This window comes from Quercus lobata, chromosome 5, assembly GCF_001633185.2.
Source record: "Quercus lobata isolate SW786 chromosome 5, ValleyOak3.0 Primary Assembly, whole genome shotgun sequence".
NCBI lineage: Eukaryota > Viridiplantae > Streptophyta > Magnoliopsida > Fagales > Fagaceae > Quercus > Quercus lobata.
The window spans coordinates 73,709,127-73,733,355 of record NC_044908.1 but is presented as its reverse complement, the minus strand read 5'-3'; the positions used below and the strand labels follow the sequence as shown (position 1 = coordinate 73,733,355).

At 33.4% G+C, this 24,229-nt stretch overlaps 1 protein-coding gene across 1 annotated transcript; it reads left to right on the top strand.

Annotated features, from left to right (window-relative positions):
- The first annotated feature begins 85 nt into the window (after positions 1-85).
- LOC115992001 (heat shock 70 kDa protein 16-like) lies at positions 86-7,810 on the top strand. The gene is made up of 10 exons (XM_031116035.1): positions 86-297; positions 657-1,959; positions 3,166-3,378; positions 4,615-4,710; positions 4,812-4,970; positions 5,237-5,437; positions 6,433-6,579; positions 6,658-6,786; positions 6,874-7,004; positions 7,418-7,810. Exons 2-10 carry the CDS (start codon positions 790-792, stop codon positions 7,524-7,526), a joined length of 2,355 nt encoding a protein of 784 aa, XP_030971895.1. The 5' UTR covers positions 86-297; positions 657-789; the 3' UTR covers positions 7,527-7,810.
- The last annotated feature ends 16,419 nt before the right edge of the window (positions 7,811-24,229 follow it).

Below are 24,229 nucleotides of genomic sequence, written 5' to 3'. Positions count from 1 at the left end.
TCTCCATTTCATATTGAAATGGAGAGGATCCGGATCCCTGTTGAGTCTGTGAGACTAGTGTGTGTGTGTTTGTTAAGACTCTGTTTGTTTCACCTCACTTTATCAAAAGCCGCAAACAAGTCTTTCCCACTTTTTTTGTTTTTTTTGCCTCACCAATTGGGAAAACCCATTTTTTCTGTTCTTTGTTTGGTTTCGTTTGTTTTTTTGCAGAGATCTTCGATCGTGATCTTGCTGTTGAATTCGATTTTTTGATTTACAATCCAAACATACACGCTCTACATTCTCGGAGTCTTTTAGGTACATATTCGATTTTTCATTTTTCTTAGAACTCTGTTTGGTTGCCGAGAAAGTGTCGGAAGATAATAAAAAAAAAAAAAAAAGCTAATTGAACTTTTGAACTCTAAATTATGATTTCTTGTGGTTTTTCCTTGGGTTTCTCAGCAACCAAACGGAAATGTTGCTTGCTGTTTGAAATTTATTGCTTGTTGTTTGAATATTGAGCTGCTTTTGAGTGTGATTTTTTTAGGCTTATATGAAATTCTGCGTAGCTGATTATTAGTTTATAATTGATAAATTTTACTGTTAGTTTTAGTTGATTGAGTTTAGTTTAATTATTCATGAATTTGAGCTTGGTGAATTTGATGATTTTGTGGTAGGTTTTACTGAATTTTGTTGAATTCAATTTGGATATGACGGATACAATGTGGTGCTGTTGAGGCCAATTCCTCAATTATAGTGATCAAAAGAAAGGTTTTGTGAGGTTTAGGGTTTTGTATTAGTTGAAAAAAAATGAGTGTGGTGGGATTTGATATTGGAAATGAGAACTGTGTAATTGGGGTTGCGAAGCAACGCGGGATTGATGTTTTGCTGAATGATGAGTCGAAGAGGGAAACACCGGCTGTGGTGTCGTTTGGCGAGAAGCAGCGGTTCATGGGCTCCGTTGGGGCTGCTAGTGCGACAATGAATCCTAGGTCCACGATATCTCAAGTGAAGAGGTTGATTGGTAGGACATTTAGGGAGCCGGATATTGAGAATGACCTTAGGTTGTTCCCTTTTGAATGTTTGGAAGGTCAGGATGGTGGTGTTTTAATTCGTTTAGAATATTTGGGTGAGATGCGTACATTCTCTCCGGTTCAGATTCTGGGGATGCTGTTTTCTCATTTGAAGCAAATAGCTGAGAAGGATCTTGAATTGAATGTTTCGGATTGTGTGATTGGGATTCCTTCTTACTTCACGGATTTGCAGAGGCGTGCTTATTTGGATGCGGCAACAATTGCTGGACTGAGGCCGCTGAGATTGATGCATGACTGTACTGCTACAGCACTTGGCTATGGTATTTACAAGAATGATTTCTTTGTTGCAGGCCCAACTTATGTTGTGTTTGTCGACATTGGTCATTGCGACACACAAGTTTGTGTAGCATCGTTTGAGAGTGGACAAATGAAAATAATTTCCCATGCTTTTGACAGGAACCTGGGAGGGAGAGACTTTGATGAGGTTCTGTTCAGATATTTTGCGGCACAGTTCAAGGAGCAGTATGATATTGATGTCTATGCAAATGCCAAAGCGTCTATTAGGTTGAGGGCGTCTTGTGAGAAACTAAAGAAGGTTCTGAGTGCGAATGCAGAGGCGCCACTAACTATAGAGTGCTTGATGGATGAGAAGGATGTTAAAGGTTTTATTAAAAGGGACGAATTTGAGAAATTGTCATTAAACTTGTTGGAGAGAATCAGTGTTCCTTGTCATACGGCTTTGCTTGACTCTGGTTTGACTGTAGAGAAGATCCACTCAGTGGAGCTTGTAGGCTCAGGGTCTCGGATACCAGCTATTACTAGGATTTTAACTTCTCTATTTAACAGAGAACCAAGCCGGACAATCAATGCAAGTGAGTGTGTGGCTCGTGGTTGTGCTCTTCAGTGTGCAATGCTTAGCCCAATATACCGGGTCAGAGAATATGAGGTTTGTCTTTATCTATCCACAAATGCAAAGTTTCCAGTGTTTCTATGAAGATAAAATGATTTCTACTATTATTCATTACTTGATTTTTATATCAATTATGTTATCAGATGTTTGTCCCCTTGTATTCTTTGTTTATTTTCCAAGGGTGTCATTCCTAGTTAATATTGAAAAGATAGTACTTCAAAATTAGAACTGCTATGCAGTAGTTGTTGGCTATAATGTACTTGTAATGTCTATGAAGCACGGACACGTGACACACCTGGGACACACCTCCATGCATGTCCCAGCCATGTCCTTTTTAAAAATAAAAATAAAAATAAAAATGTGGGACATGAGAACAAGAGGAATCGAATACAATTTCACAAAACAAAGAGAGCATTCATGCTCTAGTAGTAACAGTGCATTTGAAAAGTAATAAATATTCTTATATTTGGTTTTTATTCTAATTTCTAAACATCCTTTATTAGTCATGAATTCACTTTATTATCCATTTTGCTTTTAAATTGATATATGTTTAATATTATATGAAAAATAAATGCTTGAAAATATATAGAAAAAAAAAAATTTAACAATGATTTAATAGATGTGTCCCACCGTACCCATGTCCTATTTTTTCAAAAAATGTTGTGTCGCTGTGTCGTACACGTACCTGTGTCCATGTTGCTTAATAGTGTAATGTTTACCCTTTATTAATATGTTTTTCTTGGAAGATTGTCCTATAGCCCCTCAGGGACAATCTTTTTGTATTTTATATTTTATATTTTATATTTCTATTTTATTTATTTATTTATAACTTTAATGAGAGAGGGCATGAGCTTTTTTAAAGATCATTACCAAGTGTTGGCCTACCAAAGTGGGGTCCTGGGAGTGGAGATATGGATACAGAACTATGCAGTGGCATCCTCTGTATCTTCTTTTTTTGCTATTTGATTTCATTAATAACCATGGTAAAAATGAGTTATATTTGAAACAAACATGGATCATCATAATTTTTAAGTTGTCTTCAATTTGCTTTTCTTTAGGCACAGATATGTGCACACGACCAGAATATATGTAGAGATACTTGCACTTTTACACCAGAATATAAGTAGAGATGCCTGCAATTTTTTTACACCAGAATATAAGTAGAGATGCCTGCACTTTTATGTTTATGTAAGTTTTGTTCCTATTTAAGATTATGATGTTAAAAATATTTACTATTTGCAGGTTCAAGATGCATTTCCTTTCTCCATAGGATTCTCAACAAAAGAAGGTCCAATTTGCACTTTGTCGAATAGTGCTCTTTTGCAGAAACACCGGCCATTTCCAAGTGTTAAGATTTTTTGTTTGCATAGAACTGATACGTTCTCTATGGAAGCTTATTATGCTGATCTAAATGAATTGCCTTCTGGTGTATCACCTAAAATCAGCAGTTTTATGGTACAACTTCCTCTTGAACATGATTTTTTCATTGTGTATGTAAATTTTGAGACATGTCAAAATTATATTAAATCTAAATCATGCATGCAAGTGGTTTAGGCAATATATAAATTCACATAATTTCAACTTCTTTAGTGAGTGTGAATTTCAATGTTTGTGGTTGAAATTTAAAAATTGGACCACTAGACATAATCACCTTTTGGGTGCTTGGCAATTGTAACACTATGTTTGGAAGTTGGGAGGGGGAGGAGGATAGGATAAGACGGGGAGGTAGAAGAGAGGAGAGGAGTAGAAAGGGGAGTAGATGCCCCTCCCTTTGTATGGCTGTAGGGCTGGAAGGAGAGTAAATGATAATGTATAAAGAAATTGGCAATTATATCCTTGATTTATTAAGCTCTATACATAAAAAATATTATGGGAAAAATAGGAAGTACACAAAAATTCAATGAATTTGAATGCCTTCCCCTCCAAATTCCCCCAAATTGGAAGAAATTAAAGAAAAAAAAAAAAAATCCCTCCAAACCCTCTCAAATCCTTTCTCCTCCCCTTTTAAAAAACACCCAAGCAAGGGAGAATTAAATCCCCACTTCCATTCCTCTCTATACTCCTCTCCTCTTCCCTAATCCAAACATTGTGTAATGTAGAAGTAAAACACTTCTCAGGGTGATCTTTATCTATTTTTCCTTCTGTCTGTTTTCACCCTTTCCCTATAGTAAGCCTTGGTAAGAATGTTTCAACATTATAAACTTTGCATTAATCAGTGACAAAAACTTATTAGATATTTTGTTACTCGCATTTTACATAGTATTCCTAAGAATGGAAGAGCAGGATGCATTGGGTAGGTTATTAGCATGAATCCTGAAACTTACAATCTTATTTAATTTAATCCCTGTTAGAACTTAGCAATGGCCTATTTGGGGGTAGGAGTGGGTCTTAATGTAATCTATATTGCATGATTTTTTCCAAAATTGAGGATGGTGTGACAGATGGGTCAAATTTGTTTTTGTTTCTAAATATGTAATTATTCTTTCTTCCTTTCTTGCTTAATTTTTTATTTATTTTTTAAGCGAGGTACTTATATTTCAGTCTCTTTTTTCTATAACCAATGTCTTTTGGGCCCCTTTCTTCAGCATAGGGGATATTGAACCCTAGATTTCCCAATCTCCAAGCTGTTTGACTATTTAGTTTTGTTCATTGGTTTCTTTAGGCTTGATTTATGATTTTCCATTTCTCTAGATTGGCCCATTCGAAGTTTCTAACATGGAAGCAACAAAAGTTAAAGTTAGAGTGCAGCTAAACATTCATGGAATTGTTACTGTAGTATCAGCCTCAGTAAGTGTACAATTCTATCAATTGGTATGCTGAACATATTGAGCCTGAGACTTTTGTGTAAGATTTTTCTAATTTCTTTTAAGTGCTTTCTACTGAATCAGCTATTAGAAGATAATGTAGATGATGATTCCCTTGCAAAGAGTGATGATCATTTGACTTCAACAAAGATGGAGGCTGAAGCCGATCATGGGTCTTCTGCTGTCCCAAATAGTGCTGAAGATAGTAATCTTAAACGGATGAAACCTTCATCTGTATCTTCTGTAAGAAGTTCAGTTGGATAACCATTTATGTATGCATTTCTTAGTTCTAGATGCATTCGCATTATTAATTTACTGCATTCCAACATTCTCTGGAAAATTAAAAAGTATGCTTGCTTTCATTAGCAGTTCTCCTCACCTTCAAAAACCTTTATCTTATATAGCAGGCCAGATAGTCATGTATATGCTATATAGCATTGAACCAATGACATTCTTCTGTATTTATGTGTGATAAGTTGGAAGTTTAGAAATTGAATTTCCTTGTGAAGGGCGATGGACTAAGAAAAAGCAAGTTTGTCAAAAGGCTGGATATTCCTGTTAGTGAGAGTGTCTTTGGTGGAATAGCAAAAGCAGATCTCTCAGAAGCTGAAAAGATAGAACATCAGCTGGTGCAACAAGACTTAAAGATGGAGCATGCAAAAGAAATGAAAAATGCATTGGAGTCTTATGTCTACGAGATGCGTGATAAGGTATAACATCAAAATTCAGAATGAATGGTTGAGTTATAATCCCTAATCTAAAGCCCCCTTCTCAGGCTAGGGGAGCCTGCTGCTGAAAAAATTGAATCATACCTATTTCACCTTAGCACAGCCTTTGTAGAATATGCTATAAACTTCTTGTAGTTGTGTATAGGAACAGAACTGATGTTCTCATATGGCATACTTTATTCAATTCCTTGATGTAATGAGTTTATAAAAAAGTACTTGTATAAAAAAAAGAGCATATCAAAAGGTCAATGTGGTGTGCACCTTTAGACTTTCCTTGTAGGCAGTGTGTGTGTGTGTGTGTGTTTTTATTTATTTTTTATTTATTTATTTTTTATTTTATATAATTTTATAATTTTTATAATTTTTTTTATAATTTTTTAATTTTTCTCTCTGGGCCTGTTCCTTTGAGCCTTACTTATGTCAAGTCTTAATCACATTTGAAGTATGAAACTTACAACTTTCCCCCTTGTAAAAATATGCCTTTTCTTTTTTCCCTTTTTCACCTGAAACATTTGTTAATGCTCTTTAATGGCTGCATTTGAAATTTCTTTTCCCCTATGATTTTGATGGAAACTAAGACCAAAAACTTGCAATCTTTGTTCATGAAAATTCTAGCTCAATGTTTATTTATGAATTTTTCAAAAATATGTATTTGACAGGATTTGAAATGAAAATTTACGTATGAATTTTCCTCGTATATTTGACTGATGATTGAATCTCTGAATTTGAATCATTGGTGACCTTAAGAAGTTTCAACTAAGTGGATGTGACTTGAACAGGGTCCCCATATCTGTATCCTGTCATTCTGTCATGATGTCCTGGTAAATTTTTTTCATGTCAAGTCCAGCATTGTCTTGGCCCATATCTAAATTTTCATATGTGAATCTTAAATTATAACTGAATTGAATTTAGGTATTTGGACTGTTTTATTAGACTTGATTGTTCCAGATGTTAGAATAACACAATTATGTGAATAGATATTACATACATACTGTGGCTTTTCCACCGAGTCGGAGAGGGAAGGGATATCCTATAATCTTCAACAGACAGAAGAGTGGCTTTATGAGGATGGATTTGATGAATCTGTAGATGCTTATACTGAAAAGCTGGAGTATCTTAAAAAGGTGATAAATAATTTATAATTTTTCTACAATTTTTTATGAATATTTTTCCCCTTAAATGATACTTATGGGTTGTAACAGCTGGTTGATCCCATTGAAAACCGATATAAAGAGGAAGGGGCACGAGCCCGAGCTAGTAAGGATCTATTAGATTGCATCACAAATTATCGGATGGTTGTAGTATCACATCCTGTCAGTGAGAGAGATGTGGTATGATCCTTGTCCATTACTTCGTTGGTGGTGAAACAGTCTTTGTGACTAGCTTCACAGTTCACTATTTGATTATTTATTTTGCAGGTCATTGATGAATGCAATAAAGCAGAACAATGGTTGCAAGAGAAACTCCAACATCAGAATTCTTTGCCTAAAACTGCTGATCCAATATTATGGTCAAATGAAATCAAGAGAAAGTCAGAGGCCTTTGACATGTACTGTTCTCATTCTTTAGTATCTTCACTTCACAAAGTACTGATTTAAAAAATCTGAGAGATGGGAGTCTACATATAGAGTTTAAATTGCTGACTGCTGTTCATACTGAATTTCAGTTATAATCCCACACCAAATCCTTGAAAGAAGTTTATTACTTAATATATTTTTAATTAGCTGCTAGTAGATTTGGTCACGTGAAGATCCTATCCTACAAACATCTGCCTTTATATAACGTTAATTTCAGTGGAAATTTTTATGGAACTTGTTTATTCTTTTAATCTTTTCTCTTTTCATTGACATTTTGTGTTTGTTCGTTATCTTTCATCTTGTTGCTCTTTCCATTACATCTTTTTCTTTTGGCTTTCTCCACCTTTAAAATTAAACCTGATGCCTCCACGGATTTGTTGTTCAGGACATGCAAACACATAATGAGATCCAATGCTTCTCCCCCCAGTTTTGAGGATGAAGATGCCTCAGACCAAAGAGACAAACCAGATGGCATTCGCATGCAAGTAGATTGATGCGGAATCTCTATGCATGTTTACAGATGTAAAATCTTGCACTTCTAGTGGCAGCTGAAACATTCTCAGAAGGTGAGCACTGGTTTTGTTTGTTCTCGTGGATATAACTTTTTGCTTCTTGTTTTTAGATTATTCGTTACGATTTACTAATTCAATGTGTAGGATAAAAAAGGAAATTGTGGAGTGCTTTAATTTGTAAATGTAAACAATATAGATTTTGTTGGCCAAGGCCCCTGTTTTGTAATAAAAGAATTCATGATTTACTGAATTTAGATCCAGATACTCGTCCCCACCTCATTCGACCTCTTTACTAACCCATTCTAAAAATCCATTGGCTAATAAACTGCATAATTGATTAATATTTGAATTCATGCATGTATGGTCCTACAACACTTTGTGCTGGGTACAATCTTTTTTTATTTTTATTTTTTATATGCATATATGGTCCAACAACAATGATCTCATCTCATATTAGTCTTTTTGGTTCACTTAGCTTCAATTCTGCCATCTTGGCTTGTTTCATGTTTTTTCATTGTGAGAAACTGTTATTATTGAATTTAAGAATCTACTAAGAAGAATCCATGGTACTCAGTAGCATTGTTTGGTATCTTCCACAAGGACAACCAATGTTCAAATTCCCTCTCCTCTACTCGTAACTTGAATAAAAAGAAAAAAAAAGCATCAATGGTACAATTCGGAGGACAAATGCACTACATATTTTTGTAATACGAGGTCCCGTCCTGTTTTATCGCCCACTAGAGAGTTTGCAATCGTTGGATGTTCATGTGCAAATTAACACTGTCAGGTATAATTTTCGGATCAAATCAGCATGATAGAATTTGCTCATTTGCACACAAGCGTGCATGTCAGTATGTCACCTAACAAATCTATAAAATCATCAATTTTATAGATTTGACTCATGGATTAATTATTAGGATATTTCGACTAGTCCAGCAGTAAAGGCTGGGAGAATATGTAGATCAATAAAGTTTAAAGCACACTGAGCAAATTAATGCCAAAAGAACGAAAGATGGGCCACATTATTGGCTGATTCCCGGTAAAGCACACTAGAACTCAATTCCTTCCATGGTCCAAGTATGATGGGCAGGCTTGTTAACTAGCCAGAGATTTTTTGCTAGTAGGTGGGTCAAATCATGTCTATGATTGATTGTTGTAAGTCCATCTCCTACGACCCAGGCCCAAAATTTTGACACTTGTGAATCAATGTCAGCAAGCTCATTAGTTCTTCAGCAGAGGCTCTTTTGTGTCGTCCCATTTTTCCAATCGTTTCTTAGCAATCTCCACTTGAAAATTTCAACTTCTCAATGCCTGTTTTTAATGAGCTATCACCTGAACCTCAGATACTACTAGCTTGAAGTCACATGTGATACACATTATTAACAGTTTGTCGTCCTTTTTTTTTTGGATGAAGTAAATATATCAATATATATGTCATATTTTTGGGGAGTCTGAAGGGTCAATTTATGATATCATCTAATCAATTCAGTGAAGGTCAGATGGGTTCCAGCCCAAAAGAATTGGTTGTATCTTACTGCTGGTTCAAAAAGTACCAACTACCAAGTACCAAACCCTTGTTTTTGGGCCAGCCATTGTGTGACAGGTCTTTGTTATACCATTATTGTCTTTGATCTTTGGGTTGAAGGCTTTGCAGTGATGGGTTGATGGAACATCTAAAAATTTTAGACGGTCAATTTTTATTTTGAAAATAAGAGTTTGTGGTTGTAAGCCTCAGGACAACGTCTGGGTAATAAAATCATCAATTCTATAGATTTAACTCATGATGAATTATTAGGATCAATTTCAACTACACCAGCAGTAAAGGTTGGGAGAGTATGTAGTTCAATAAATTTTAAAGCACATTGAGCATATAAATACCTAAGGGTATAAAATATAAATATATGCCTGCTCACTGAGAAAGAACGAAAGATGGGCCACATATACACTCATTTCCGGTAAAGCATACCACAACCCAAGAATGGTAACTAGCAGAGATCTTTGGTAGATGATGGGTCAAATCCAGTTTATGATTGATTGTTGCGAGTCCATGATTATAAAATGAGAATCCAAATCTTTACTACTCTCCCACCACACTTTCACGGATTCAGATCTTCTAGATTTCCTAGAGTATTCTATCAATAATTTTCCTTAAATTCTAACTACACTTTAATGATTTAATGGTTTAAATTTTATTATGTTAGCATTTTACTAACAATATTCTTAAAATAATAAAATAATATTACAAACAAAACAATTAAGATTATTGTTAGTAGAATGTTAGCATGACAAAATCAAAACCATTCAATCATTGGAGTTGGTTAAGATTTAAGGAAATCTATTTGATAGAGTACTCTAAGAAATCTATAAGATCTGAATCCTACTTCCACCCCTCCCTTTACTTCCTCTCCATTTCATCAACTAAAATAACCCATTAAGCTTCAAATCACAAGATATACCAATCTGGTTAAAGATAAAAGCGAAAACATCCTCATAATTTGGTTGAGAATCTATAGTATTTAACATGCCAAATATAGCGTGGGTCTTATATTCTTATAAATGGTTTATATATATTTATTAGTGTATACCAAAAAAAAAAAAAAAAAAGTTATAGTTCGCTTTCGCTACGTCTACTAATAAAAACAAATGTATGGAATTCTTTTGGTCTTAAATAAAGGTGGGCTTGACCATTGTGTTCCTAACAAACACGTTTTCCTAGACTGCTTTCATGATTTCATCATTAAATTAAATGTGATAAACGTGGAATCACTTTACGTGTTGGAGAGAAGATATGTCACGTGTCAACGCAGCGAGCCTCCTATAATACGTGGATCTCCATGAGCGGAGGGACGGGGAGGGGGCCCTCCACTGTTGCAAAAATCCTCCCTCCCTCTTGTATTTTTGATATAAAAATAATTTTGCATATAAATTTCAAGAATAATCTCTTCTAGATTTTTTTTAAAACACGTAATTTATTTATATAGTTGGCGATTGTATTTTTTATTCCCTCTAATTACTCTTATATCATATATAACTCATTAAATTGAAGTATATTTAATGTATGTTATATATAATTTAATTATATTTTATTTTTATTAAATTGACTTGTTTATTTTTAGACATGTAAAAACTTACTTTTTTTATTTATTTTAAAAATTCAAAGATGTAAACACTTATTTGATGTAAATATGATTTTTTTTTTAATGTAAGAAAATATCATATGTTTAATTAAAATTATAAACATTCAATATATAAGTAATAAATAAATGTTTAACTTCCTCTCTTAAAAAAATTTTCTGGCTTCATTGCTGTGATTCCCATTAGTATGTGGGGCCCATACAAGGTTATCAGAATTGAGATCTTACAAGCGATCAATGAGAGGGTTTGGATAGGCACAATGATTGTAAGATCATACTTTTTGATTAAAGAAACATTGAACAAATGTAATTTTTTATACAAATTACTAATAAAAAACAAAGTACCAAAATAAAAATACATAAATAAAGTTCAAAATTCAAAAGTTACAACTTACAAATACCAAGTTCTAAGTTCTAACACCACAGACATATGTAATGTCTCACATAAACAAATCAAAACAAATAACAATATCTAATGTCTCACATAAACAACACAAAACAAATAACAATTCTATTAAGTAATTATTAAGATAGTAAGATTCATCAAATAATATTTCTAATGTTGAGAAATTATAATTAGTGAGTGGCTATGTTAGACAACTAAGTAGCTAATTAACATCGGAATTACAAAAAAAAAAAAAAAAAAAAAAAAAAAAAAAAAAATCATTGTTGGTGCTGATGGTCTCTGTCACTGCAGCATCACCATGCTTACACTTGCACTCGCTCCCTACCTTGTAGTCTCTTTTCTTCTCTTTAGTCTTCTGTGATTTTGTTGATTACGTTAACCCGTTAAGGTGACATGAGACTTGGACCTTTTTTTTTTTTTTTTTTTCATTTTTTTAATGTCCTTTTTATCAATTTGGGTTGGAGCCACTAAGCTAGTCTGTTTATTATGATTTTTTAAAACAATCTGAGGCCTTAGGGCTCTATTTGGAGACCCAAAATAAGCACACACAAAAAATTGAATTTTCCTCCATAGCACATGATCTTCGCTATGAGATTGGAATTCCACTTCAATAAAGATCTTAGTGAGAACTAAGATGTTTTAAGAATGTAGTGTCTTAGGATCTTAAGATTCTAAGTTCCGGATTGAGATACTGATAACCATGAGCCCATGTGCTGTGAGAAGCTTGTTATATAAAGCTGAAATATATATAATTTACAATTTTTAAGTTTTCAAGTACTTATGCGTCTCATGCAAATTTTTCCTTACAATACAGCAAGAGAATCCAAAGCAAGCTTAGGGCTTTTGAGTTTTGAGAAACCGACAATCAATAGGCTCCAATCTACATGTCTCTGCAGGGATGTCAGAGTCATTTTGTGGCCTAAGACAACAACTTAATTGATGTTTTTTATGGTTAAATATCAATTAAATATATATATATATATATATTAGTGTTAGATATCATTTTTTTTATTTAAAATTTATTATTCTTACTTTTTTAAATGCAAAGTTACTAATCAAGTTTTTATATATAAGTTCCACCAACATTTCATTTTCAATTGATATGACTTATCCACTAACTTTTTCAATGAATTTCTTGTCCATTTGTGATATTTTCACCTACATTTTATGTTATTTTTTTTATTACTAGTAAAAAATTTACCTAGATATCATTTTCAAATTCAATTAATTTTTTCTCTCTCTCTTTTTCTTTCTTTTTAAGTTTTTCATATCCAAATATAAATAAAACAAAATCTATATAATTTCTAGAATACAATGATTTGTTCTTCATTTTTTTTTTTAAATTTTTTAGGAAAAGCTAAAATAGAGTACAATAATTAAAGCATAGAACAACAGAACTTGATTTATCAAAGAGTCGAGTGTAAAACTTATCATGTTTTACACTGTCCAATAAGAGATTAACATGTTAGTTTTTTTTACTTAAAATTCAATACATTCTACAACACATAATAACTTCTCAATAAATTCACAGTTAAGTTGAATTTTCGAATGGGTATTAGAATTGATTTAGTGTGGTTGTGCCTATTCTTTAATATGTAATATGATGATATGACATGTTGTGATTGAAATGGTAAAATTTTAGTTTTACACCATATCCTTATAAAATTTAATCTCTTTATCAAAAAATTGCAACTTCACAAAAAGGACACCTTGTAACTAATTTACTTTGTAGCTCATTGAATTACCACTAATACAAAGAATAAACTATTCACATTTTTATATATCTATATTCACTGACTTTTACACTCATACTTAGATTTATTAAAATTTTTATTATTAAAAAAAGTCTACCTATAAAATGTCTATATTCAGTAACTATTCACATTTTATATATATATCTATATCCAGTGTTTGTTTGATAAAGGTTTTTTCTTTCAACATTTCTTAATTTGTTTGCTTATGTACAAATTTTAAAAAGACTGAATTACTCTATATACAATTATATTTTATTCACTTTTAACAAATAAATAATTTTTTTTTAAAGAAAATCGCTAACTCAATGATTATATATATATTTTTAAAATCACTCTCTCTAATGTATATATATAATAATAGGTGAAGTAGAGAGAAACTCAAATTAGAATTCCAAATTAGAATTCCAATTTTGTTCCACATGTCCTAAATTATTTATTCTTAAAGAGTTTTATTTCTTAATTTTATAATCAAATGTGAGACCATATCATTAATATTCATCCAAGTGAGTTATTAAGTACTGTGGGGCCAGAGAGTTTGTGACCCCAGCCCATTTCATGTTAAGGCCCAAGGCTTGCGCCGAGGAGATACAGGGCTGAGGACGCATCACGAGAGTCATGGACGGCCTAAGAAAATGGCCGAGGACGAGCTCTTGCTTGGCATGCCATAAATGCCCCTAAAAGGAAAAGTGATCACAGTGCGGGGACAGCACAAGTAAAAGGCTACCAGAACCACAATAAAGCATTCTGCACCTGACAGAGCCATGCTCTTAAACTTTTACAACCACCCCTAACCACTCTGGGTATGGGCTGATGGGACAAGTATCAGTCTTGGAAAAGTCGATCCTACACGTGGACGAAGGATAAGGAATACAGGCTAATATAAAAAGAGGAACAAGCAACCCGGAAGAAGGGGCTGGGAAAAATGGCAAAAAACCAGAGCCTCCCAGCCCGCCTCTAGGAGAAAGACTTCTAGAGCGTACACAATTTAATTATGTATGAACACCACGAAAAACCAACGTCTGGTGACTAAGGCCTAGCCTTTCAAACTCACGCTCTATAAATGATATTGTTTGGACTTTTTTACGTGCGAATCCAACATTATTATGGGTCGTTACAAATTGTATCCTTACAATTGGCGCCGTCTGTGAGAAAGGCTTGTGTTTTGGCACTGGCAGTAGGTTGAGACAGTCCCCTTGTCATTTCTAGCAGCCGGTTGTAGTGTTCTAGAGTAAAGTTCCACTAGGGGCTATGTTTCTTCACTAGGGGCTATGTTTCTTCACTAGGGGCTGTGTTTCGTAGCGTCAGCAGCACGGATGGTTCTAGGGGCTTGGCCGAGGAGCTAATCCCCTTAAACCAAGGTCCCACACCACAGCCGAGGGGTTAATTCCCTCAACTACTTAAAAATCAAGTTTTGGACAGAACCAAGGTATTGCATGGTCCTCGGACTCAAACCTATGGGGAAACCAACTACTTATAAATCAAGTTTTGGACAGAACCAAGGTATTACATAGTCCTCGGACTCAAACTTATGGGGAAACTAACTACTTAGAAATCAAGTTTTGGACAGAACCAAGGTATTGCATGGTCCTCGGACTCAAACCTATGGGGAAACCAACTACTTAGAAATCAAGTTTTGGACAGAACCAAGGTATTGCATGGTCCTCGGACTCAAACCTATGGGGAAACCAACTACTTAAAAATCAAGTTTTGGACAGGTTCAAGGTATTGCATGGTTCTCGGACTTAAACCTATGGGGAAACCAACTACTTAGAAATCAAGTTTTGGACAGAACGAAGGTATTGCATGGTCCTCGGACTCAAACCTATGGGGAAACCAACTACTTAAAAATCAAGTTTTGGATAGAACCAAGGTATTGCATGGTCCTCAGACTCAAACCTATGGGGAAACCAACTACTTAAGACATCAAGTTTTGGACAGAACCAAGGTATTGCATGGTCCTCGGACTCACACCTATGGGGAAACCAACTACTTAAAAAATCAAGTTTTGGACAGAGATAAGGTATTGCATGATCCTCGGACTCAAACCTATGGAAAGTCAGCTACTTAAAGAGAATTCTAAGACGCCTAATCCTCGGACCAAATACCAGAAGAGGCTAAGGCTATGAAAGACATTAGGAAGATGGCGAAACGGCTTATTACTCAGCGACCTGCAGGGGCAGTTCATTTTGGGTTATATATTCTCGGATGATTACTTCCTACACGGCACCGAGCATTCAACCATCATCTCGTTCAAGATTGGGGTATACAACCCATTTTCAAGTCGGTCTTATTATACATGATAACTCCAATAAGTTCATAATAACATCTTTTTTCTCGGTAAAGGGTTTCGGCCCTAAGTATTATTTTCTCAAGTCGGCGTTATTATGCCAGACAACTCTAATAAGCTCATCATAATATCTTTTTCTTTTTTCTTAGTAAGGGTTTTTACCTTAAGTACCATTTATTCAAATCGGCATTATTATGCCGGATAGTTTCAACAAGCACAGAGTAAGGTCTTCTTATTAACTGGGATTTCGGCCCTGGGCATCGTTCAGAGTATAAAAATAAAAAAGAAATCTTATGGTAGTACGTCTATTTACGGCATAACCATTTCAGGAAAAAGAGGTAGAATATACAAAATAAAGCAATATTGATTTTTATTAATATAAAGAGGTATTACAGCGTACAATGAAGGGCCTAAACAGGCCTATATAGAAAACGAATTACAAAAACAACAAAACAAACAAACGACCAGAAATCTTTTTAAAGCTTTGCTCCGAAGTCTTGCCAAATTCTGCCCCAGTAGCACCCATATTGAGAGGAGAACCTCCCTTGGTGGAAAAAAGAGAAGAAGAAGAAGAAGAAGGAAAAACACCAGGATGAATCTGGTGATGGGAAATAAGAAGAAGGGGAGGCAAAAGGAGGAACCAGTGAAGGAAGAGAGGAAGAAGCATGGATACTTTGTCCCTGCGTCAGTCCTGACTCCTAACACGCTGGCGCTATGTTAGCTATGCTCATAAGAGAGCGGCTGGTACTGATAATGGGTGACCCCAGCTCAGTCGCACCGAAAATTTGATGCGACGAGCCCCTGCTTCGGATTTTGGCTGAAGGAAGGATGAGAAGTATCTTGAGTCTCTACCATCCCTGCCCTGACCGTGCCATTTTGAACTTCAGAAGAACATGACATTTCTGGGAAGGTTACGGTCCCTTCATTCCCACTCCTATCTCAAACGTATCACAATTCAAGGTACAAACTAGCGGATGAAGGAAACTCTGGGGGAGGCTAAGAGTTTCAGACTTTAAAAGGATTCAAAGGTCTCTGTGTAAGAGAAGTAACCTCTTGCCTTTCTTCTTATATGAAGGGCAAAACGGGAGGCATTTAATCTATCCAAATTTCCAAGAAAATCTATAAACGAGAATATACCCATTCCACTTCCCCACGCTGTCAATAACCGTCGAATTTAAATGGTCTCGTAAAGGGAAATCATTAAAGGCGCGTTTCGGATAATGAAACGGCAGGAACGCAGCGTGAATGAATTCAGAGGAATGTCTCGTAGTCCGGTGTGTTTCTTGGATAGATGAAAAGACACCCACATTGATAAAGGGCAGATTTAAGCAGATCGCAATAAAGACGTGGCATCACCCAAAACCCTCCTCTTCGACCAAGAGGTCGGACAGCAGGATTTTGAGGGGCTATTGTGGGGCCAGAGAGTTTGTGACCCCAGCCTATTTCATGTTAAGGCCCAAGGCCTGCGCCGAGGACGCATCACGAGAGTCATGGACGGCTTAAGGAAATGGCCGAGGACAAGCTCTTGCTCGGCATGCCATAAATGCCCCTAAAAGGAAAAGTGATCACAGTGCGGGGACAACACAAGTAAAAGGCTGCTAGAACCGTAATAAAACATTCTGCACCTGATAGAGTCATGCTCTTAAATTTTTACAACCACCCCCAACCACTCTGGGTATAAGCTGATGGGACAAGTATCAGTCTTGGAAAAGTCGATCCTACACGTGGATGAAGGATAAGGAATACAGGCTAATATAAAAAGAGGAACAAGCAACCCCAAAGAAGGAGCTGGGAAAAATGGCCAAAAACCAGAGCTTCCCAGCCTGCTTCCAGGAGAAAGACTCCTATAGCGAACACGATTTAATTATGTATGAACACCATGAAAAACCACTGTCTGGTGACCAAGGCCTAGCCTTTCAAACCTACACTCTATAAATGATATTGTTTGGGCATTTTTACGTGCGAACCCAACATTATTATGGGTCGTTACAAATTGTGTCCTTACAAGTACAAAAATCAAAGAGTCTAGAATAAATGAATAGTAAAAAAAAATGCTTCACAATAATTTAAAAAAAAAACATCGACAATTTATATTTTATACCTAATAATATCCTTACAAATTTTTTTTAAAGAGTTAACAAAATATAAAAATGATTATCAATAGTATTTAAATTATATATATAAGAATTATATTATACATCTTATTGTATATTTTTAAGTGTATTCATATATATGCATAGAATTACAAGCTTGTTTCAATAAAAGTACAAAACCCATCACCCATGTGAGCCTTCCTTCTTCTTCATTTATGACCCATAGCTAGGTCCTCAATTTCAAATCAAAACCTACCCGTACAAAAAGTCTTGGCCTCCCTTCGAATTATAGTAGTATTTAAATTATATATATAAGAATTATATTATGTATCTTATTTTATATTTTTAAGTGTATTTATATATATGCACGGGTTACAAGCTAGATTCAATAAAAATACAAAGCCCATCACCCATGCGAACCTTCCTTCTTCTTCGTTTATGGCCCATAGCTAGGTCCTCAATAAGAAACAAGTCCACCTGCACAAAAAGTCTTGGTCTCCCTTCGAATTATGGTCCCCAATAAGAAACAAGTCCACCTGCAAAAAAAAAAGTCTTGGCGTCCCTTGGAATAACCACCAGTACTTTTGCATATGTTGTCCAAACTAAAATTTTTTGGTGTGTTTGGATACCGATTATTTTATTAAAATTAAAAATTTATTATTAAAAATATTGTAGATAAAAATAAAACTTAGTTGAAATAATACCAAAAAATATAATGGGACTCATAAATAGTACCAAAAAATACATGAACAGTACAATGAAATCCATCATTTTTTAACAAAAAGCAAAATTTTTTCATCCCAACGCAATCCAAACGCCCGCTCAAAGTAAAAGAAATTATATATTCCTACTGATAAGTCATAAAACTCTAATGTGTGTTGAAAATCCGTCACACTATCTGAGAAATCGAAAAGTTTTTTACCACAAATTTCAAAGAGATAAGAAAAAAAACGCAGAAAAATGAAGTCAAACTAATTGAAGCCACTTTCTGGCTGCTCAGATTGAATATTACTTACTTCTTTTCAAAAAAAAAAAAAAAAAAGAAGGTTGAATATTAGTGACTGTGAAATTAAAAGGAAAATATTCTTATAACAAAATGCAAAATCAAAAACAAAACTAAGAAAGTAGGATATAGATTATAAACCTTTTCTTGTTGGGTAAGAGACAAGTCATCCTGGAATGTCTTGGTAGCCAAAGTGCAAACAGATTATGATTGACAATAGCAATTCTAAGATTTTCACATGGTACTTCTCAAAATGCTGATTAATGCTAGGCTTATACCATTTTTACAATATTTTTTTAATAAATTATAAGTGATAAATTATTACTCATACTAAAATAGACTTTACAATCTCAGCCAAATAAATAAAATATATTGACGTTGGTAATATTGTATTCAACTATCCATGTCGAGATATAGACAAAATGATGTTATTATACGGCAATCCATCTAGTTTTTACCAAAAGCATAACCCTAAAATTTGTAACAGCATTTATTTGACTATAATGTAATGTGATTAGATTTGAAAAGTCTAAAGTGAAGTCTTCCTTATGTGCATGCATCACGTGGCCTATTGGCTAGTGTGATAAGTCTAGAAATAGAATAAGAAAAAACCAAAAACGACTTGATTGACAAATGACTAGAATGGGTGAGTGGATGCCAGTGAGTGACACTTGAAATTGTAGTCTTCAAGGGGTGAGTTGGTGTCTTGGTGACCAAAGATCGGAGGAAAATTCAAGCTAACCCGAAATTGTCGTCTTCTTACTCTTCTTAGTTCTTCCCTTATTTATTTATTTATTTTTGTTTTCCCCTCTACATAGTGATCTCGACGTGGGCTTCTTTTAAAAGCCCTGAATTCCTGTCTTTGTCACCCTATTTTACAAGAACTTCGTAGTTTGTATCGGTAGAGTGACCCTACGTTTAAGGTGTACAATTATATACAGAGTCTATTTAGATTGAACTTATTGTTATTGAAACTGAAAATTAAAAGTACTGTAACAAAATAATTTTTAAATATGTGAATAGTATCGTGGAACCCATAAACAGTGCGTGAACAATACATAAACAGTGTATGAACAGTGTTTTTTGTCCCTTAAAATCATTACGGTTCATGTGCAGTGGAAAAAAAAAAATCTTGAAAACGCAGAACTGAAAACGCCATTTTCAGCCCACCCCAAAGGCTCACACAATTATTTTAGGGTCTAAATGTTAAAAATTAAAAATCAAAAATCAAAAATTGAAAACACTTTAATAAAATAATTTTTAAATATGTGAATAATGTCGTGAAACTCATTTTTAAAGAAAGTTATGTTAAAAAAGAGGTTTGTGGATCCTATAAACAGTACATGAAACTCACTGAAAACATCACAACCACAAAAAGCCAAACGCGCTTTAAAAAAAAAAAAATGAAGAGAAAGCGCAAAACGCGCTTCCCAAAGGCAAGTAATATCACATGACATTGGAAATGCACCGAAGTAAAAATTAAATAAAAAAAAGTAGAAAAGCACCGATGTAAAAATTTTCTGCAAGACAAAGAAAGTAATATCACATGACATTGGATCCTAATCCTAAAAGCCTAATATATATTATATTTAGAATTATGTGGAATCACCTTTTTTAAGATAAAATTAAGATGGAAACTTTGTTAAGATGAAACCAAAAGGAAAAAACGTATACAAAGAAACCTAAAGGACTAATCTAAAGGCCAGAGCAAAGTCCCACCAGAAAAAAAAAAAAAAAACAACAGTAAGGGACAACAAAACGCAATTGCATGCCCAGCCTATGGTCGAATCTGAGTCCGCATGAGCCTCTGCTAACCCTCCAGAAAACAAAAAGCTCTCTCCAAAATTTGTGGAGGATGAGGTTGGGTTTTTTAAAAAATAGAATTTGTTCCCTGCATTCCAAATAGTCCATGCCAGCTTATTGCAGCCCACCTCTCAAGTTACTGAGTTTCCAACTTAGCTTCCAGCTGCTGAAATAATAAGAAAAAATTCTGTGATTTCTGCAGTCTATCCCGAGCCACAACCCAGACATTACGTGCAAGCGGCCAACTCCACAGAAGGTGGTCCACTGATTCTTGCTCTCGGCAGCGTACCTCACTTTTTTTTTTTTTTTAGCGTACCTCACTTTTGACAGTACGTGGGCTTGATTTAAAAGCCTTTAATATATATTATGCATAAAGTAACAAAAGAAAAATTATTAAAAAAGAAAAAAGAAAAAAGAAAACCGAAGAACTGAATGCAAGGGTAGGGACTGTTTGGTAAAGTATTATGAGCAACAATTTTTAATATTTAAATAATATTACACGTATTTTTACACACTTTTTTACTTACACATATTTTTTAAAAATATAAATAACGTTACTAGAATAACATTATCAAACGGTCCAATAATTACTCGAGGGAAAAAATACGAAGAAGAAAAGAGAGCAAGTGCAATTATTACCATTTATAACCAATTCACACTCCCTTTTGAACAGACAAAAACAAACAAGACAGCATTTATATTAGTTCAATGCAAAATTTTTTATCTATTTTAGTGTAAAAAATTTAAAAAATATATTTTTTCTCCATTTTACCTAATCAATTTTCAAAATATCAACATCAAATTATCTAATTTAAACTTTATTTTTTTAAGACATTTTTATTTTTATTTTTTATTATTATTTTTTCTTTTCATATACTATAACCATCATTCACTCTTTTATTTTTTCCTCATAAAACGCAAAAAATAAAAAAAATTGAAATACATAACAATAATGCTTGTGTATATTTGCACAAATATTGTAGAAAAAAAAATATTTTGCACAATTGATACATAAGTTGATTCGAGTAATTTTTGGAGTAGGTTTGGCAAAATTTGGGACTTATGCTGTTATACATTTATTGGTGTGAATGCTTATGGCTTCTTTTACTTTACCTGAATGGAGAAACAAACAAAAAATGGGGAGACACTCTTGCACTCACTTTATCCCAGTCAGTACATGTATTAAGTGATGATTGAATTAATTTTTACAAGTACCAATAGCTGTATCTGTGTGTAAGTGATGTAATATGATCATATATTAGCAAATGCGCAGATCGGATAAACGTGTCTGGGAAAGAGTATTTCACTAACCTAACCTCTAAAATAATAATTTTTAAAACAGCTCTTACATTTATCGTTAACTTTGTTAAAAGTAAAAGACATCAATAATGGTTACAATAAACAACGTTTCTCTTTGGCAAAGAATGAATAAAGAAATAAGGGGGAGGGGAGAAGATGTTCATCTGTATCCTTCTCTCTCTTTAACTAAGTACTATAGACTTAGGAATGCTGCTATTGGCATAGGCAAAATTGTTCCATACAAATCTGTTGCAATCCCACAACAATTAATGTTACGAAATCGAAAACGTGCTCTAAGACCTCTTCTGGAAAATAATTCATCATTGTTAAATCCAATATAACACTTGCAACTTTATTGGGAAAATATTTACTTTCCAGGAAAATAAAAGGATGGACAAAAAATGAAGAATTTAGAAAGATCTTATTGCAAATAAGCTGAGATTTATATGATGGAGAGAGTAGATCTAATGTTGGCATAATAACAAATAGATAAAAGTTATTACACACTTCTGTTACATATATGAATAAGTAACTGAAATTGTGACTCAAAGTCACGATAAGTGAAGTCAAATAGTTTTTTGAAAATTGTGACTTCAAGTCACAATTTCAATTGTTTTTTATGTGTGTATAGCAGAGTATGTGTAATAAATATTACTCAAAAAATTCAACATAACTTAGATATGCGAAGAGAGCGAAATAGAGAGGGAGACGAAATGAAAATATAATTTTCTAGAGAAAAATGTTGAAGAGAAAGCGAACATCTTTTCTCTCTCCTTTGATTCTTAATGCCGTTTACTTTATTTATTTATTTATTTGGGTCTTTTTTTTGAGCAAAATTAAGAATAAATTTCAAAATTTATTTTTAAAAAAATATTATTTTAGAGGCTTAGTTAGTGAATTAATTGCTAACATGATATTATCTAGATCATTTATTATAAAAATTAAAGAGTTAAAATTAAAAGAACTCTACGTTGTAGAGTATCAAACTCTAGAAGATCTTGCTCCATCACACCCACGCCTGATAGAGTGGAAATTCCCTCCATTATGGAGAGAGAGACATTGGTCACCAGATTTCGTTGCATGGAGAGGTTGAAAGACGTCACCAATCGTTGGTCACCATTTGTGATGCTGTAAGTTGTTGGTAGTGGGGTATTTTGGTCTTTTTATATTTATTTTGATGTGATATATATTATAATTAAACTTGTTATATTAATGCACATGAACTCTTTTTTATTGGGTGAGGGAACCATTGGACACTGCTTGGTCCTCCCAAGGAGAGTAAAGAATTTCTACCTAACGAAGACCCAAAGCCATAGACTCATAATTGGTTAACTATAATTTTTTTTTTGATAGGTTAACAATAATTATAGTTGGTTACAGTGCCGGCTCAACATATTGGGGAGTCTTAGACAAAAATTTTAAGTGTGGTTTTTTATATTTAAATATTAATCAAATAATATATATATTAAATTTTTTATTTAAAATTTATTTTTCTTGTTTTAGAAGATGCAAAATTATTAATTAAGTTTTTATATTTAAGTTTTTTTAATATTTTTTAAAGTGAGATTTTTTATATTTAAATATTAATCAAATAATATATATATTGAATTTTTTTTATTTAAAATTTACTTTTCTTGCTTTGGAAGATGCAAAATTACTAATTAAGTTTTTGTATTTAAGTTATTTCAATATTTTTTTAATTGATAATATAGTTAATTTTTTTTGTGATATAATAGAACAATAGAACCTGATTATTACAATTTTTCTAAAATTATGACTATTTTAAAGTCTAAACTTATATAAATAAAAATTAATTTAATACATAGTTTAATAAATAAGTGTCATTATAATATAAATAAATTGGTATAATACACATAAAATTATTAATTATTATAATAATTTATAGTAATAAATAAAGTTAGAAGCCGTGTTCATATAAAAAAATAAAAATAAAATAAAAAGTGAGAAACCGTGTTAAGTAATGACTGTGGGCTGCACTGCACAGTTGTACACTGTACAGCCTATGCAGTGCAGATGTGACTCATGTGAGCAGGCCCGCAGGGTCTGTACTATCATCCAATGGCCAAGTTTTAAAGCAAAAAAACGTGTCCTAAGCAGAAACGGGTCCTAGCAAAAAAAAAGTGGCCCATGATGGGACTCCCATCAATGAAATAAACTAAAAATATATATAATTTAAGTTAAATAAATAGAAGAGCTGAAGAAGATTACCTCCGGTAGGGAAAGTTCAAGCTATACTGACTGACTGATTTTATGAAAAAAATCAAGAATCAAGGTGAAAATAAAGAAGGGAAAGGTGAGAATATAGATGGAGAGTCAGATAAATGAGAGATTTTTTCTTTTATTTTTGAAGTTTATAATCTTTATTTTAACATATTTTAAGATAATTACTTTGTATTATTAATAAATTTATCTTGTATTAATTTTGATTTTAATATATTTTAAAAAATAATAGGTAAAGTTAGAAGCTGTGTTCATATAAAAAAAATAAAAATAACATAAAAAGTGAGAAACCGTGTTAAGTAATGACCGTAGGCTGCACTGTACAGTTGTACACTGTACAGCCTGTGCAGTGCAGATGTGACTCATGTGAGCAGGCCAGCAGGGCCTGTATAATCAGGATTCACATCAGGTGTACACCTGGTGCAATACTTAATCAAGGGCTGAGATTGAAAGTTAAAAAAGTAATTTTTAATCTCAGCCATTAAATAAAATATATTAAAAAAAATAAAAAGGTTAAAGTTAAAAAGTTAAAAAAATTGTGAGGGAAGTTGAGGTATTACACCTGATGTGAATCCGTATAATCATCCTATGGTTAAGTTTTAAAGTAAAAAAAGCGTGTCCTAAGCAGGAAAGGGTCCTAGCAAAAAAAAAAAAAAAAAGTGTCC